At 39.0% G+C, this 18,582-nt stretch overlaps 2 protein-coding genes across 2 annotated transcripts; both read left to right on the forward strand.

The window, feature by feature from the left end:
- Positions 1-4,872: 4,872 nt before the first annotated feature.
- LOC124270308 (sialate O-acetylesterase-like) lies at positions 4,873-9,918 on the forward strand. The gene is made up of 9 exons (XM_046705349.1): positions 4,873-4,986; positions 5,336-5,670; positions 6,214-6,352; positions 6,645-6,807; positions 6,984-7,069; positions 7,291-7,421; positions 7,847-8,001; positions 8,296-8,491; positions 9,620-9,918. The coding sequence occupies exons 1-9, from the start codon at positions 4,950-4,952 to the stop codon at positions 9,857-9,859; spliced, it is 1,482 nt and encodes a 493-aa protein (XP_046561305.1). The 5' UTR covers positions 4,873-4,949; the 3' UTR covers positions 9,860-9,918.
- A 1,305-nt stretch (positions 9,919-11,223) lies between these two features.
- Positions 11,224-18,310, forward strand: LOC124270309 (sialate O-acetylesterase-like). Its single transcript, XM_046705350.1, has 9 exons — positions 11,224-11,299; positions 11,743-12,077; positions 13,155-13,293; positions 13,622-13,784; positions 14,117-14,202; positions 14,395-14,525; positions 15,923-16,077; positions 16,313-16,508; positions 18,002-18,310. The coding sequence occupies exons 1-9, from the start codon at positions 11,263-11,265 to the stop codon at positions 18,239-18,241; spliced, it is 1,482 nt and encodes a 493-aa protein (XP_046561306.1). The 5' UTR covers positions 11,224-11,262; the 3' UTR covers positions 18,242-18,310.
- The last annotated feature ends 272 nt before the right edge of the window (positions 18,311-18,582 follow it).

The following is an 18,582-nucleotide window of genomic DNA, read 5'->3' on the forward strand; positions in this document are numbered from 1 at the left end:
AATGTTATGCATTGTGTGGGTTTGAACACCGATATGTTAGGGTGTACCACAAAGCCTAAACTGTCAGTTAAATCATCGTACAGTTTGTTTCACATTATCTAAACAGTCATCAGGAGTGTCACCTTGAAGAAAACTATCCTCAATGTAAGGCACTGACACGTGACCCTCAGATCTGAGTTTGGCAAAGACTGGTTTCAGAAATTTAGTGAATTTTATAGGGCAATAGGCAAGGCCATTTGAAAAAAACTGTAAATTGATAGAGTTGACTCCTCAATACAAATCTAAACAATTTCCTCTGTGCTTTTGCTATATGACAAGAGTAATAACCATCATATAGATGAACTGATCTCATCCAACATTTTGTTTTGACTAGCTTCGAAACAGAGTGGAGAGATTCTATTTTAAAATGCATGTATTCAGTACACTGGTTAAGTGTCTTCAAACTGAGAAGAGGCGGTGGAGTACCCCAGTGGTTAAAACATTCGCTCGTCACGCCGAAGACCCAGATTCGATTCCCCACATGGGGCATTTCTGGTGTACCACGCGGTGATGTTGCTGGAATATTGCAAAAAGCAGCGTAAAACCATACTTACTCACTCACTCAACTTGAGAAACCTTCTAAAAGAATTATTTTTCTTTTGTCTCATATTAGAGAAATGAATCTTCTGGTTCTGATCGGGACACGACAATTTCACCAACAATTTTCTTTAATAATGTGCTTATTGCAACATCAGTTACCGTAGCCTCGTGCTCATTAACGTTTATAGAAAACTGAGATTTATTTTGATTCGACACAGTCCAAACTTGAACAATATTTAATATTTCAGGGTCACTTGTCCGTTTTTTCCATTCATGTAGATGATGAACAATTTGACCACCAACAATTTCATTATAGTTCAGGTCAAGATATTTCTTAAGTTCTGTGAAATCTGAAGAGACACTTACTTCAGAGAGTATTGGTCTAGCTATAGAAGCCAGACCCCAACATGGTGAAAATGTGGTGCAGTTCAGGCGACCGAATGGGATGTGATTTTTCACAATCAGGTATGTGTTAGCTTTGTTTTAAAGCCGGTTGTCAGTATCTACCGTGCAGGGGTTCTTTCAAGGTGCAACTTGTCATGTCAGCTGTGGTAATATTTTAACCGATATATGGATGGTTTAGTTTTATAACTCCGGTTTGAATTGACCGATTTTCATCAAATAAGTAGTTTGGGATTGCTCAGATTATTATTTAGAATTGTGGACAATACTAAACCCCTAATATATATATATATATATATATATATATATATATATATATATATATATACGCTTTCTGTCTTTTATTAAGTTCTCAGAAGTAGACATGGTCAGACTGAAATGCGTCATTATAATAATGCGAGAAGAGTACAGACGCATGTTTCGCATTAATAAAATGCTCGTATTAATTTCTTGATTTACAGAATGCTCATCGCAAAAATATTTTGGCGAGGTCAGTTATAATAGCAAGTGCATTTGATGAGAAAAATATGAGTTAAACTTTACCAATTAAAGGTAATTTTAACAAACTTATGTTTTTGTTATTCAACTATTTAATTTGAAGAGCATATATACGTTTAGTTGGCACTCTACACATAAAAAACCCCATTACAACAAAAGTTGGTACATTGTATTTAGATCAGTAAAAGAGTACATGATGTCTGTTCAACCGCAACAGCTCCGTGCTTTACATAGTATCAACGATACCAAATATGTCGAAGATACTGTTGGTCATTAAAATCGCACAGCATAACAGAAAGCTCTTCAATGTATAATTCTATTATTTCAGATATCTTTCTTTGCTCATCAAAGATTGATGAGTCAGTCATGTCTTTATAATGCAAGCAACATTTCCCCTCAGGTATAGTAACTCCTAATTAGGAGATGGCATCACCTAATTAGGACATAGCTAAGTCCTAATTAGGAGATAGTAACTCCTAATTAGGATATGGTATCATCTAATTAGGAGATAGCTAAGTACTAATTAGGAGATAGTAAATTAGGTGTTACTATCTCCTAATTAGGAGATAAAAACAATTCAGACTGTGGCACTAGGACACTTCAGAGTATGTGATATTTTATCGAGCTGGGACCTCAGTTGTTAGTAGCCTTTTGGCGTCAAAGTAGGATATATGTTTTCGCATTTTAGTTTCATTATTTGTGATATTTTTTGCCACACAGGGCAGCATTTAGACAAAGCACCATGAGGACCATGACAATTTGCACACTTAAATTCTTTGTCACAGTCTGTGGTTTCGTGGCTATCAGCACAACGAGAACAGATCACAGATCCACGACAAGAATTTGAACCATGCCCGAATTTCTGGCATTTGTAGCATCGGAGTGGACTTGGCACGAATGTTTCCACTCCGATATTTGAATACCCTGCTTTGATTGACACCGGAAGCGATGTTTGGGCAAAATCAAAAGATAAGTGTTTGTTTTTGTGATGACGCCCTTTTCTTAATGGTGCAACGTTTCACAGCTGTATTCTCGGCTGTTGTAACTCTGTTGCAATATCCCCCTCTGACGTGTCGGACAGACAACGAGTTCTGTCGCGGATAATGCCTCGACAAGTGTTTAATGTTCGCAGTAACGTCAATATTTGCAAATGTTCGGATTGACAAAAGATTGAGCGATTGTTGTCTCCGTGCACACTCCACTTTAAGCGAGCCACTACGGAGACGGGTAACGTTTTTACCTCCCCACAAATCCAAGATGCAGCTTTGGAAACAGCAAAAGGATTGAGTTTTATGGGGAGATAATCCACAGCCTCTATCACCAGGAAACGAGCTCAGGAATCATCCTTTGAAGACATATTTCTGATTGAGTGATCAACATTTTCAATTCGTCGTTTCTTTTCATTTCGATTTGAACCAGGTAGTTGTAGTGTCATGATGAAAGGAAAACGTTTGAGCATCCCTGCTCCCCACCCACCACGGAGTGTCAACAAGGCCAGTGTCATCTCTCCGAGATGCTGACACCAGGGATACAGGGGTGTTATACTCCAGAGATTATGGCACAGATAGCAATATTAGTATACCAAATTTAATGTCTAGCTGGTTCTGCCCATACTGAATTTGGAGATGAACATCACAAGATTGGTCCAGACAGAGCCACCGCCTTTTGACATCGGACGCTAGGCATGTTTGGATTATATACTACAAACAAAAAATATGGGAACACCCTAAAATTTGATAGTCATATATAAACTGAAACGAGGTGAGGTCATTTATAAGGTAAATGTAACTTTTTGTGTGCCTAATAGACACTTTAAACGACATGTTGGAACATGCAGTGAAGCACATGATTCAATATTCTTTGAGTTTGAGTGAAATGAAAATTGTTAAAAACAGCGAAAAACAAGGGTGCTGAAACACACCAGCACCATGTTTGATTCAAACGCCCAAACACAACAGCCTAGTGCATGTGGAAGACAGAATTCGCATGCAGTTTGTGTTTTTAACAATGTTTCATTTCACTCAAACTTAACGGGTATTGAATAAGTTGCTTCACTGCATGTTCCAACATGTCGTTTAAAGTGCCTATTAAGCACACAAAAAGTTGCATTTACCTTAGAGTATAAATGACCTCACCACGTTTCAGTTTATATATGACAAATTTTAGGGTGTTCCCATATTTTTTGTTTGTAGTATATAATTTTCATTTATAACATTCATTCTAATCATTCAGAATAATTTTAATAGTACATAATAATTTCAAATGCATGTTTTCCGTGCACAGGGCATGGCATGGCCAGTCGATTGATAGAATTGGGCCAATTCTACCAGCCGTCTAGGTGAAGTCAAAAAGTGGTTTGTTGGGCAAATGGGACACGGTTCAAGGCTCCTTTGCCCTCAACCACCAGAATCCCGTCCTCTACCGACACAGGGACGCAACCCACGGCAAACAGGTAGCCCAGTTTGGTCGCCTCTTACGACCAGCAATGGGGTGCAGTGGACACATTCTGCCCCGGATCCACACGGGGGTAAGAGCTATTAGCGTGACCCAGCACTCACCACGAGGCGGTTGCTCTTCACGAGTGCCTAATAGACTTGGACCTATTTGCGAGAGACGTGAAGGCTTCGTTCATATTGTTCCTGAAATCAGATAGTCTGTCTAACTTTAATGTAATGTCAGAATATTTACAAAATTATCAGTCGTTGACTGTTTGGTTTGGGAGCTCTCCTTCTGATATTCCTCTCGTGGACGCCGTCCCTATGTTTTCATTGAATACATCTTCACTGAACATAGCAACATCTGAGTTGTCTGCCCCTTGAGAAGCGTCAGTTCATGCATAATGCATTCAGAATGTAATGTGCGCCATAAGTATCAAAGGATGCCTGGAGTGATCATTCAGCGAGACGTGTGGTCTTAAATAAATCCCAAATAGCGTTACTGATAAATCAATGATATTTAAGAATATAGATTTATATTGCAGCGTCTGATACCTACACTTTGGAAACTTAGAGTGTCCATTTTAGACATATAGAAACATAACCTTAGTGCCAATACATGAGAGTGAATTCAAAGTAAATTTGGATTAATCTTCATAATGGCATGTAAAGATTTGAACACTGGCATTTCAACCTGATTTATAAACCTAGTCTTGACACAAGCGATACACCAGATGTCCTTGGGAATTCCAGATTACGAAAGATCATCAATAACTATGCTTGTTATGGCAAGTAGCGAGGCTCGATGGATTGGTCACTGGGTTGATTGTGTGTCACCGTTTGAACCGCTACTCCCCTATAAGATATGATCCTTTCAGTTCCTTTGGACTGTACTGTATGGATCAGATGTCATTCTTGATTAAATTCTCTATCCCATAATTCCTGGCATTGATTATACAGATGTCATGTGGTTATATTGCCCTAAAAAGATAACCCATGTCTGAAAAGCTGACGTAGCAGTTCGTCCTTCGCACTATGAGACAGCTGTTGTTACTTCTCTTGGACATATCAAGTACGTATAATCATTAAATCACTAACAGTATTGTTATTTAAAATTTCTTTACCTGGATTTGTTGAATCATGGATGCCCTTTTGACATGCATTTCTGCGTCGGGGAGTTAAATCGGCAGCACCAGTAAAACGACAACATTTGAAGGTAAAGCACACAACAGATGTATATTAGATAAGATTCCAGTTCACACCTCAAAGCAGTGTGAACTATAAAGTCTACAGGTACATTTCGAATGATATACTATTCATCGTAAAATCCACTGTGCCTTTAGCAGATATTTCCTATGAGCAGAGAAATTGTAATATTTGTGTACTTCATGCTCATTGAAAAACGACTTTTGTCCGTCAAGGTACGTTCGCCGTGCTGAAATTTGCGTCATACTATGCTGACCACATGGTTCTTCAAAGAGGGCCCCAGAGGGCGATAGTCTGGGGCCATGCTGCAACAATTGGAGACGAGGTTACAGTCACTATCAGTGGTCAAGAAGAGGTCAAGGTCAAGGTTGTGAAGGACCCTAATGGAAATGAAGGATTATGGAAGGCTAAACTGCCAGCTGTCACTGACCCTGGTCCCTTCACCTTGACAGCGTCCTCGTCAGAAGGGGACTTAACTCTAACTGACGTCATGTTTGGTGACGTATGGGTGTGCTCTGGACAAAGTAACATGGTGTTTACAATGAGTCAGGTAGGTGAGTTGTCATTCATACACATGTGTCATAACAGCAATGGAGGGAAGATTCAAAGAAAAGTCGAATACCTATGTAAAAATATCCTTCTCTCAGACTTAAGCTCTTTTTATGAAAACCAATACATCGCTTTCAAATGAAAGCGTCTAGTACACAAACTCATTTCAAATGTTGCCATTTCTGACTGTTTATGTGATTGATTTCTTAAAATTCCAGGCTTGAATAATCACCAAAGTCTAAACTATGAAAGCAGTCTCACCAGGGATATGAACTTTTAAATTCTTATGCCAAACCACTGACGTAACTATTCTGCCACCCTGTGTCGTATATCCAATTGTCGTGCAAACTCCAGGTCCTGCTGACATTGCTAATGATAAGATTGAACATTGTGTCTTCAAGCTACTGGGAAAACAGATATCAGTCTGAAGTTGGGAAAATACTAAGAAATGAAGATAATATATTGATGAAGAAAATATATATTGAAGAAATATCAATAAATAATTCTACTAACCACAATAGCCGTACTTTCCATCTGGTTTCAGATCATTAACTCATCTGCGGAAATCGCGGAAGCACTGAAGTTCAAGACTATCAGAATTTTCAAGACATCACAGGTAGAATCAACCACGCCTTTGGAAGACGTACAGAGCATTGCCACTCAGTGGACTGAGCCAACTGATGGTAGAGTATCGCCAAGTTTACATAGTTCCCAATACAACAGTGATATTTATATGGGTCAGTCGTGTTTATGATATATATTTATGGAAGAAAAGTATAATAGTTTATCTAACTCTGAAATAGCAGTAGAAACTGTTGCATGTTCAAATGTGTTTCACTCCCAAAAGGCTAGTGTTCTTTATAGTTTGATTTAACCAGTTAAAATGTACTTTAAGTCTTCCGTAATCTTTCACAGCCAGACAAGGTTTTTCATTCTATGAGATACATATAACTTTGGTGTACATATGTTGAACAGCCACCGTGTCGTCCTTCTCTGGTCTGTGTATGCTGTTTGGGGAGTACCTGTATCCTAACAGGAACTACCCCCTTGGGCTGATAGACTCAGCATGGGGTGGGACGCCCATTGAAGCCTGGTCCTCTCCCGACGCCATTGCCAAATGTCCTACACACAACAAAAGGCATGTGGACACTGTTGTCACACACTTTTGACAAGCATCCATTCCTGGCTTTGCATGAAACTGGTTTGAGCATATATTCACAAGAAAAGATATATTTCTATCTGATGAACGAGAATAGCATTTGCTTGATATTGATAAAATTGTGAATGATCTAACCTCTGATGTTTTCCATTTAGAGCCCCTGGTGATAAATCAGTATTGTGGAATGCTATGATCAACCCGTTTCTCGACATGACCATATTTGGTGCATTATGGTATCAAGGTAATCTAGTATTTTGTTTCGTAAAACTACACACTGGAGTATGCCAGAGTTGTGTTTACTTTGTACCGAATGTTAAAATATACGGGTTTCTTCTCGAAAACTGTATTATATATACAATTGGAAATTAATACAGTAAGAAATGTTATTCATGTTGTTGTGAAGTACACAACATTTGCCCATCTCATGACCTTGATATTTCATGTATGATATATTTCTCACAGGGGAGTCAAATGCTGGGAATCCAGATCTTTATGAATGTCAGTTTCCGGCCATGATAAATGATTGGAGAGAAAAATTTCATGCCAGCTCAGAACAGGAGACAATCAGCCAGTTTCCGTTCGGATTTGTCCAGGTAGTTCCGGATATTCTTCCACAACTGTGAATTGAACCATTAAAAGTCAAAACTCTTCGACATATATACAACCTACGAAATTAGACTGTAGGTGTTAGTGAAGTAGAACGAAGTCTGGTTCCTGTTGGTGTAACGACCATAAAGGCTCATCACAAGCATTCTTGTATGTGTACAAGTGACGTTATTAAGATATCAGTGTCACTTTTTCATCAAACATCATTTTAAAAACCTTCAAATCAATTTGAGATTATGACAGACAACTACATGGTGGAAACTTGACGTTAGGGATTGTCCTGTCACAATACTGTCGAATCAGCATTACGACATCTGTTACTTGTTATTGGTTGCGCATCAAGGTTTGCTCGTTTGACTACATGAGGTTTTAAAAAGTTGATTATCTGTTGATAACACATTTCTGTGATCAGCTCGCTCCAAATGCCAAATCGACGGATGTGGGAACGTTCCCTGCGCTCAGGTGGTCTCAAACGGCAGATGTTGGTTTTGTGCCCAACGACAAGATGCCCAAAACATTCATGGCTGTAGCCATTGATCTCCCAGATTATGACTCTCCTTTTGGGACGTAAGTAATTAAGTAATCATAATGAGGACATATTTTAGATGTGTAACTTTGTGTGCTCGCTGAATTAACTCTGAATATAAGTCTAGGTATCTGCCGTGAAGGACAAACGTAGTCCCTATATTTAATCATAGTGAAAATACAACTTCTTGCAAAGAAAGGTAAGAATCATCATTTCAGATCTAAATATATAGAAGAGTTCGACTTGCATTTATAGCTACAAAAGACTCTATGTCTATTTGAAGAAGTCATGTTTAAGACACAATCTCGATCTGTACAGGTGTTACCTATTTCCAGAATCCATCCACGGTATAAGCAGGATATCGCCTCCCGCCTGGTGCTTGGGGCAAGGTCAGTGGCCTATGGAGAGGAAGGGGTAAAGTTTCAGGGTCCTCTCCCTCAAACATTCAGCCTTAACAACGTCAACAACATCCTTAACGTGAACTACGGAGACGACAATCCTATAAAGGTTCTCAACAATAACGGCTTTGAGGTACATTTGTTTAGTTTTAATCCTTTTTCTTAAATGATGAAATAGAAGATAGGACAATGAGTTCCTTCTGTGAACATAGCATTGTCATCCTTTGAACAAGTACGTCTTTGAGTATCTCCCATTTTTGCTGACAATCTGTTTAATTTTAAGGGACAAAAGTACGATTTGGGATATTGTATCTTTTAAAGATAAAAAGAAATTATCCAAATTGTTCACATGCTGTGGATATGGTCTAAGTCCCAGAGAGAAAATGTGGGACACCCAAGTAAATATTCACAACTTGCATGCAATAAAACCAGCTGTCGGTTGCACATATTTGGGCTGTCATGGCGGATTGCAAAAGGTGTTTATGCGGCCATGTCGCATTAGCCTTTCAGATGCTGGTGATCTATAGCTCGTTTATATCGGAGTGCTGTACATGTGAAGGACATTTTAGAGATAGATGCTAGTTTTTTTTATTCTGTTTCTTTGATATTCTTTGATATTCTGTTTCCTTTTTTATTTTCTTCACAGTTTTATACATGTAGGAGCTGCGATTAGGATATCCTTGTGCGTTAGTGTGTTAGGAAAACAGTTGAAATGATGAAAATGATGTGTAAATATATTGTTTATATGAAACGAAGGCTTAAGCGACGTTGTAGCTATATTACTTTGAGAAAGTAGAAAGTGGAACATATTCAAAGATAAGTGTCAATCTATAATGGCATTTTCCATGTACAAGGCACATGCTCGAAGCGCTACATCATCTGATTATTATCCCGGATAACCCAAGCTGCCTGTTAGGACACATGGCTTATCCCACCGGGTACCCATTTTCTGCTGGGTGAACAAATGCCATTTTGAACAAACTCACTTGCTTTAGGTGAGACCACATGTATCACATGTGCTTCATTGTCATGCAGGACTGAAGTCCAGAAACTGTCAGGAGTCAAGCTGCCAAACACATCACCTCTCCAAGAACTTTCCATGCCCAACGTTGCTTAACTTCAACTGATGTGTGACCTGCACATGACCACACCCCACCACAAGTTTTATTTTGTTTCGGGTTTTTTTAAAAAAATTTTTTATTGCTTGTTTGTTTCTTTGATTTTTTAGGAGGACGTAATATTCCATGCATTTGTTTTGCAGGTGTGCTGTTCCAGCACGAGTTCAACTGAATGCGTAGACTCAGATGAGTGGGTGGCTGCACCAATCACAGACCAGGACACAAACTCTGTATCGGTGTCAGTGGCTGGCTGTGAGAGCAAGTCCACGGTTGGTCTCCGATATGAATGGCGCACAAGTCCCTGTGATCTCAGAGACTGTGCCATATATGGAAGTGATACAGATTTGCCAGCTCCGCCATACATAACAACAAGAGGGTTTTAGACAAAAATAAGCACAGCAACTATTTGTATCGACCATCATGAATACAAGTGCTTACATTACTCGATTTTGTTATATTTCTTTCTTTGCTTCAGATATCTTCCCTTTGGTGACACACATACTGTACTTTACACGCACTATTCGAAATAACACCATTTGAATTTAGTTAGGAAAACGGAAAGGAAGTATACTGGACAAAAATAGTTCGGGATATATGTAAATTTTGAAATTATGAATAATGATCTATTTATTCACTGACACACTGACAATATATCACTCATAAAAATACCAATATCCCTAACTTATTTTGTCCAGTATATATGCTGGAAACTTCGATTTAACCAACGCATTACCAGACTGAAACACTGCACGATTATGGTGAAAAACACAAATAAATTGACTATATCAAACGTATCACATCAAACAACCAAATACATACTCGAAGTTCTATGTTCACGAGGCATGTTGATACCTCGTGGGTTTCAGGTATTACTTGGAAATACAAGCGGCCCGGAGATACAAGCCTTGATGTTTATCCACGGAGTGAGTGAGTGAGTGAGTTTAGTTTTACGCCGCACTCGGCAATATTCCAGCTATATGGCGGCGGTCTGTAAATAATCGAATCTGGACCAGACAATCCAGTGATAAACAGCATTAGCATCGATCTGCGCAATTGGGAACCGATGACATGTGTCAACCAAGTCAGCGAGCCTGACCACCCGATCCCGTTAGTCGCCTCTTACGACAAACATGGGTTTTCCTGAAGGTTACTTCACGGGTCCAGATTACGATAGATCCTCAGTAACTATTGTGTTTGTTGTGGCAAGTAGCCAGTCTCGAGGTTGATTGTGTGTCACCGTTTGAACCGCTACACCCCACAAGATATGATCCTTTCAATTCCTTTGCGCAATACCGAATGGATCAGATGATATTTCCTGATGAATTTCTCTATCCCAAAATACTTGGAATTGATTATATAAATGTTTAAGTTGCTATCGCAACTCTCACCAGCCCGGTTTACAAGTGGGAGACGACAACCACACAGTTGTATACATGTGCATGCATGCACGTTTCTATTTAACTACAATTAGCTTTTATGCAACGTTAAACCTACTTCACCTGATCACTTCACCTGTTAGTTGCCATGAATGAACTTTGTCTGTGATGGAATCATAACCATATCCAGTACGATCCTACAGCACTGTTTCGTCTAAAATGTTGTACATTTGATACACATTTAATGTGCAGCTGAATATCAAATATATCAAATACAGATATTCGCCTGATTCTTAAGTGTTGTGTGACCAAAGAGTCCTGTCATGAAATTCAGTGAATTCAGACGGTTATATTGCCCTACAAAGATAACCCATATCTGAAAAGCTGACACACCATTCGTCCTTCGCACCATGAAACAGCTGCTGTTACTTCTTTTGAACATATCGAGTAAGTATAATTAATATATTGTTAACGTTATTTCTATTTGAAAAACTCTTTTCCAGGATTTGTTGGATGACAAAGGAAGTTTTAAGAGGCATTCTAAAGGGTTTTATATCGGCAGCGCTAATAAAATGAACCCATATGGTAGTGAAACACATAACGAACATAAATCAGTTATAATGAGATTCGTACCTATCCAGCGGTATAAAGCGTGCAGGTACAGTTGGCATGTTCCAAGCTGAGGGGCCTCTAAAGATCATCCCATGGTCATTATCATCAGAGGTTTTTAACACCCTTTTAATGACACCTGGTGTTATCACTACTTGATGGTGTTTCATATAACAGGAACGGTAAAATCTACCGTAAAATATCCTCAGCTGAGGTTGTTTATCATCAGAGTTTGGTTCGTGTGCTCCATGCTCACTTAAAAACGTCTCTTGTCCGTCAAGGTACGTTCGCCGTGCTGAAATTTGCGTCATACTATGCTGACCACATGGTTCTTCAAAGAGGGCCCCAGAGGGCGATAGTCTGGGGTCATGCTGCAACAATTGGAGACGAGGTTACAGTCAAGGTCAGTGGCAAAGGAGAGGTCAAGGTCAAGGTTGTGAAGGACCCTAATGGAAATGAGGGATTATGGAAGGCTAAACTGCCAGCTGTCACTGACCCTGGTCCCTTCACCTTGACAGCGTCCTCGTCAGAAGGGGACTTAACTCTAACAGACGTCATGTTTGGTGACGTATGGGTGTGCTCTGGACAAAGTAACATGGTGTTTACAATGAGTCAGGTGGGTGAGTCGTCATTCGTATACAGGTGTAGAGGGGAGATTCAAAGAAAAGTCGATTACTTATGTCAAAATATCGGTCTCCCAGTCATAAGCTCTTTTATGACAACCAATACATCACTTTCAAATGAAGGTGTTCACTACACAAACTCATTTCAAATGTTGAGGAGATTATTTTCAAAGAAAATCACTAATGTGAAAATATCGGTCTCCCAGAAATTAGTTATTTTGTGATAACGAAAACACCGTTTAAAACGAAGACGTCCAGTACAAAAACGTATTTCAAATGTAGCCACTTTTCATGTAATTAATTCCAGGCGTGAATAATACCTAAAGTTTAGACTGTGCAAGTAGTCGCATCTGGGATATAAACTTTCATAATTCTTATTGTCAAACCAGGTGTCCTGGATTCAATTGACATGCAAACTCCAAGTCCTGTTAACACTGCATACTTGGATAATTGTCCCTGCTAACAATAAGATGGAGTGTCTCCGAGCTATAAGGGAAAATATTAGCAGTCTGAAGTTGGGAAAATGCTCAGAAATGTCAGAAAATATCGTCAATTGACGAAATACTAGTTAGTGTCGGAATAAACACACATAAATGCACGAAAACTAAGTCAAAAACACAAGCCATTCTCACGTTCCTATAGAGATGTGTCTCGCCTCATGGTGAACTTACAAGCCATTGACTCAAAGTCTCAGAAAAAGTCAGAAATCAGACATAGCAAGCTGGGAACCTTTGTTTTAAGACTTACGTCATCAAACCAAAGCTTCTTCCTTTGAATAATGATTTCTCTCTCTTTTAGTGGCGAAAAAGGAATTTACTATTTATGCTCGCATGTCTTTTGATTGAATGTCATCGTTACCTCTTTTAGCACTATTGGAACATCACACCAAACAGCACACCAAGTAGATACATACATAAGTTCCTGTGGTGAAAAGGCCACTTCCCGAAGGGTTATATTCCTTATATGTTTATTCCTTGACACTCTTTCATCATTATGGGTATTACATGTATTTATGAAGAATATTTATTCACAAAATTGTTTTAGTAAATGCAACATCCATCTGGTTTCAGATCATTAACTCATCTGCGGAAATCGCAGAAGCACTGAAGTTCAAGACTATCAGAATTTTCAAGACATCAACAGTGGAATCAACCACGCCTTTGGAAGACGTACAGAGCATTGCCACTCAGTGGACTGAGCCAACTGATGGTAGAGTATCGCCAAGTTTATGTAGTTTCCAAGACAACAGTGATATTAAGGGGGTTTGGTTTGAGCCACACATGTATATGATATATATTTACGGAAGATGAGTGTAATAATTTATCTAACTCTGAAATAGCAGTATAAACTGTCATCTTGAAATGTGTTTCACTCCCACAAGGCTAGAGTAATTTTTAGTTTGATTTAACAAGTTAAAACGTACTTTCAGCTTTCAGTACTCTTTCCCAGCTGGACAAGGGTTTAATTTAGGGTACAAAAGAAAGATATCATGCTTTTCATTTTTCAAATATAACTTTGGTGTACATATGTTGAACAGCCACCGTGTCGTCCTTCTCTGGTCTGTGTATGCTGTTTGGGGAGTACCTGTATCCTAACAGGAACTACCCCCTTGGGCTGATAGACTCAGCATGGGGTGGGACGCCCATTGAAGCCTGGTCCTCTCCCGACGCCATTACCAAATGTCCTACACACAACAAAAGGCATGTGGACACTGTTTTCACACACACTTTTGACAAGCATCCATTCCTGGCTTTGCATGAAAGGGGTTTGAGCATATATTCACAAGAAAAAGATATATTTCTATCTGATGAACGGGAATAGCATTTGCTTCATATTGATAAAATTGTGAATGATCTAACCTCTGATGTTTTCCATTTAGAGCCCTAGGTGATAAATCAGTCCTTTGGATCAGTTTGGGCATCACTATACACAATTCTCTATATCCTCCAGGAGACATATTCCTACCTGATGAACGGTATTGACATTTGCTTGATATTTACCAATTTGTTGATGATCTTTTCCATTTCTTTAGAGGCCCTCGTGATAAATCAGTATTGTGGAATGCTATGATCAACCCGTTTCTCGACATGACCATATTTGGTGCATTATGGTATCAAGGTAATCTAGTATTTTGTTTCTTGAAACCACAGACTGAAATATGCCGGAGTTAATTTTATTTTGTGCTGCTGAATATTTATTATCAAACCTTCTCTTATATACAGTAAGAAATGTTATTAAGCTTATGGTGAAGTACACAACATTTGACCATCTAATGATCTTGATATTTCATGCATGATATATTTCTCACAGGGGAGGGCAATGCTGGGAATCCAGATCTTTATGAATGTCAGTTTCCTGCCATGATAAATGATTGGAGAGAAAAATTCCATGCCAGTTCCGAACAGGAGACAGACAGCCAGTTTCCGTTTGGATTTGTCCAGGTAGTTCAGGATATTACAAAATAATTGTGAACAGAATGTTTGAAGGTCAAATTTCCAAACTATAGGTGTTAGTATAGTGGCACCTACACTGGTTCCTGTTGATGTAACGGCAATAAAGGCTGATCACAAACATTCGTACAGGTTAGTGTATATACAGGTTACATTCGGGGCGGTGGGGTAGCCTAATGGTTAAAGAGTCCTCTCGTCACACTGAACACCCGGGTTCGATTTCCCACATGCGTATGATGTGTCAAGTCCATTTCTGGTGTCCCCCGCCGTGATATTGTTGGAATATTGCTAAAGCGGCGCAAAACCATAAGCACTCACTCATTCAAGTGTGCTAAACAACGTACAAGAATATGTACCAAAACGTTGCACTCACAGAATAAAAGAAGTTACTGTCCATACATATGTCAGTATTTAACGTACAGGTTACTTGATTTAGTCAGTATCAAACGTTTACATTGGACATCATCTTAATTACGTTTAAATCAGTTTGAGATTTTGACAAAACTATATGGCGGCAACGTGACGTTAAGGATTGTCCTGTCACAATCGAGTCTGGACCAGACAATCCAGTATTCAACAGCATGAGCATCGATCTGCGCAATAGGGAACCGATGACATGTGTCAACCAAGTCAGCGAGCCTGACCACCCGATCCCTCTTACGACAAGCATGGGTTACTAAAGGTTCATTCTAACCCGGACCTTCACGGGTAACATAAACCCTCGAGTATTGCGTAAACCTCTTATTGACGTGAATATGTTCTGTCATTATTTAATCTCCTTTAACTAATAGAGAAGGACCCTTTGAATTGAACATAAATCCGTTATTAGCATTATTGTACAGACAGAGTTTGGATTATATGTCCAGAGTTTGCTTTTTCAACGATAGAACGTTTTTATAGTATTTTGTTAATAACACGATTATACTGTTCAGTATTAAACAAGCGTATAAGGTTTTAATATCAGACGTCTTCATAAGACCTTGCGAAACCATTTGTGATTAGAATAATAACGGAAATGGTTTGGATGTGAGATAATGACGGTAAGTTAAGGGAATTGTCTTCAGCATTCTTTGACCTCAATTTCATAGAAGATGAATACCATGTCTTCTTTAATTGTAAGAAATATACTCACTTGACCAAGTGTTTGCTTACCTCGATACAGACATATTATAATGGTACACTCATGTTCGAAAAATATTCAGCTCCTGTGAAAATTATGTACTGTGCTCGATAGCTTTATATTTATGTAAGTTATCTAAATTGATATGTAACACTCTGGATACCTGACCTAAAATACTTTATTCAACAACTGTACTATGTGCCATGTGGCCTGAATTACGAAATAAATCTGATTGATATATAAATATAATGTACCTTTCTATGATCAGCTCGCTCCAAATGGCAAATCGACGGATGTGGGAACTTTCCCTGCGCTCAGGTGGTCTCAAACGGCAGATGTTGGTTTTGTGCCCAACGACAAGATGCCCAAAACATTCATGGCTGTAGCCATTGATCTCCCAGATTATGACTCCCCGTTTGGTGCGTAAGTAATTAATTAATCATAATGAGGGCATATTTTAGATGTGTAACTTTGTGTGCTCGCTGAATGAACTCGAATATAAGTCTAGGTATCCACATTTTACTACAAACAGCGTCCCGATATTTAATCACAATGAAAATACAACATGCAATCATAGCTGGAAAAGACTCTATGTTTATTTGAAAGTAGCCATGTTTAATACACAATCTCGATCTGTACAGGTGTTACCTATTTCCAGAATCCATCCACGGTATAAGCAGGATATCGCCTCCCGTCTGGTGCTCGGGGCAAGGTCAGTGGCTTATGAAGAGGAAGGGGTAAAGTTTCAGGGTCCTCTCCCTCAAACATTCAGCCTTAACAACGTCAACAACATCCTTAACGTGAACTACGGAGACGACAGTCCTATAAAAGTTCTTAACAACAACGGCTTTGAGGTACATTAAACAAACGAAAAAAGAGATGACATTGAAGATAGTACAAGCTGTTCTTACTGTGAACATAGCATTGTCATCCTTTGAACAAGTACGCCTGTGTGTATCTTCCATTTTGGCGGACAATCTGTTTTATTAGGGACCGATGTACGATTAGGGACTAGGAAATTGTAGAAGTGGGACACCCCAGTAGGTATAATACCACGCATCGGTTACACCTAATTGAGCCATCAGTCCAGATCTGAAGAGGTCATTATGCGATGATTAAGAATCATGGTCAAGCATGTCCTGCTTGACTGTGTTGATTGTTCCAGGACAAGGGATCAATATTTCAGTCTAAAAACAGTGAAGGATCTTTTTACTTATGTTAATTCTCATTTAGTTATTGCAACTGTAAGAGGTATTGAAGTGTTTGAAAAAAATGCTAAATGTTTTGTGAATAGATAATAATTTATAATTGGCAGTTTAAATTAACGACTTATGTTAGTAGCTGTATCCTAACAGAGGGTTGAGACGATGGTGTAAATCCAGCTAGATCCATGCTGGTACCAAAGGTACTGTAAGTCCCTATGGTCCGTAGTATGGTGATCTACCTTTAGCCAAACTATTTATTGTATTGTTCTAATTGGAAATCAAATTTTAGAGATAGATGCTAGTTTTAAATTCTGTTTCTGTGATATTCTAGTTGGTTTCATTGTCTTCTGTCGACCGATTTCTGTAATTGAACTGTATGTATCGTAAATGTATAGCTTGTTTAAATCACGGTACGACCGAAGCAGTGCCAATATGACTATATGTTTTATATCAATTGCTCACTGACACCTATAGTAGTAGTCCATTCTTGATTCTATTCCATTTTATGCTCACTGTTTTATACACTAGATGACACAATTGCAATTAGGATACCCTTGTGAGTTGTTGTATTAGGGGAAATGCTGTATGTAAAGTGATGCCAGTTTAATGAGGTAGGAAATGGGGACATGTGACCCTTCCCACAAGCACAGGTGAGGTGGAGTGACAAAAGAATCGTGGCACCTGGGATCATAACCAACAAGAGTGATCGTGTTCAAAGTGATTGGGCCGCTTACATGTACATGGTAGCATCTTTAACAACAGTGCACACCGTGCGCCATTGGCCTGATGTATGAATTTATTATCGATTTGAAACATCCGCCTATGCGACTTTCTATAAATCTTTGAGCTCATACTAGGATTTGGAATGGAATAATCGAGTCAGGAACAGACAATCCAGTGATCAACAGCATGAGCATTGATCTGCGCAGTTGGGATACGATGACATGTGTCCACCAAGTCAACGAGCCTGACCACCCGATCCCGTTAGTCGCCTCTTACGATTATCGATTTGAAACATACGCTTATGCGACGTTCAATATTACTTTCAGCTCATACTAGGAAGTGGTACAAGGTCGATTATGGCAAGTTTATTTTATTCTATTTTTTAGGAAGACGTAATATTCCACGTACTTGTATTGCAGGTGTGCTGTTCCAGCACGAGTTCAACCGAATGCGCAGACTTAGATGAATGGGTGGCTGCACCAATCACAGACCAGGACACAAACTCTGTATCAGTATCTGTAGCTGGCTGTGAGAGCAAGTCGCCAGTTGGTCTCCGATATGAATGGCGCACAAGTCCCTGTGATCTTAGGGACTGTGCCATATATGGAAGTGATACAGATTTGCCAGCTCCGCCATACATCACAACAAGAGGGTTTTAGACAAAAATAAGCACAGTAATCATTTGTATCGACCATCATGAATACAAGTGCTTACATTAGGCAGACTTTTGAGAATTGTTTCTTTGCTTCAAATAACTTTCCTTGTCGCAACATTCTGTACTTTACACGCATTATTCGAAATGATACCTGTTGAATACATATCTGAAATACTTACTCTATGTGCATTTGATTCAATATGTTGGTTCACACAAAAAGAACGATAAATGAAAGACAGCATAATATATATTATACTGGAGACTTTGATTTAATCAAAGCGTCACCAGACCAAATTCAGACGCGGAAACAATGCAAAGTTACGGTCAAAAACACAACTAGAAAAG

This window comes from Haliotis rubra, unplaced genomic scaffold (assembly GCF_003918875.1).
Source record: "Haliotis rubra isolate DU_JTF1 unplaced genomic scaffold, ASM391887v1 Scf1507, whole genome shotgun sequence".
In the NCBI taxonomy this organism is placed as follows: Eukaryota; Metazoa; Mollusca; class Gastropoda; order Lepetellida; family Haliotidae; genus Haliotis; species Haliotis rubra.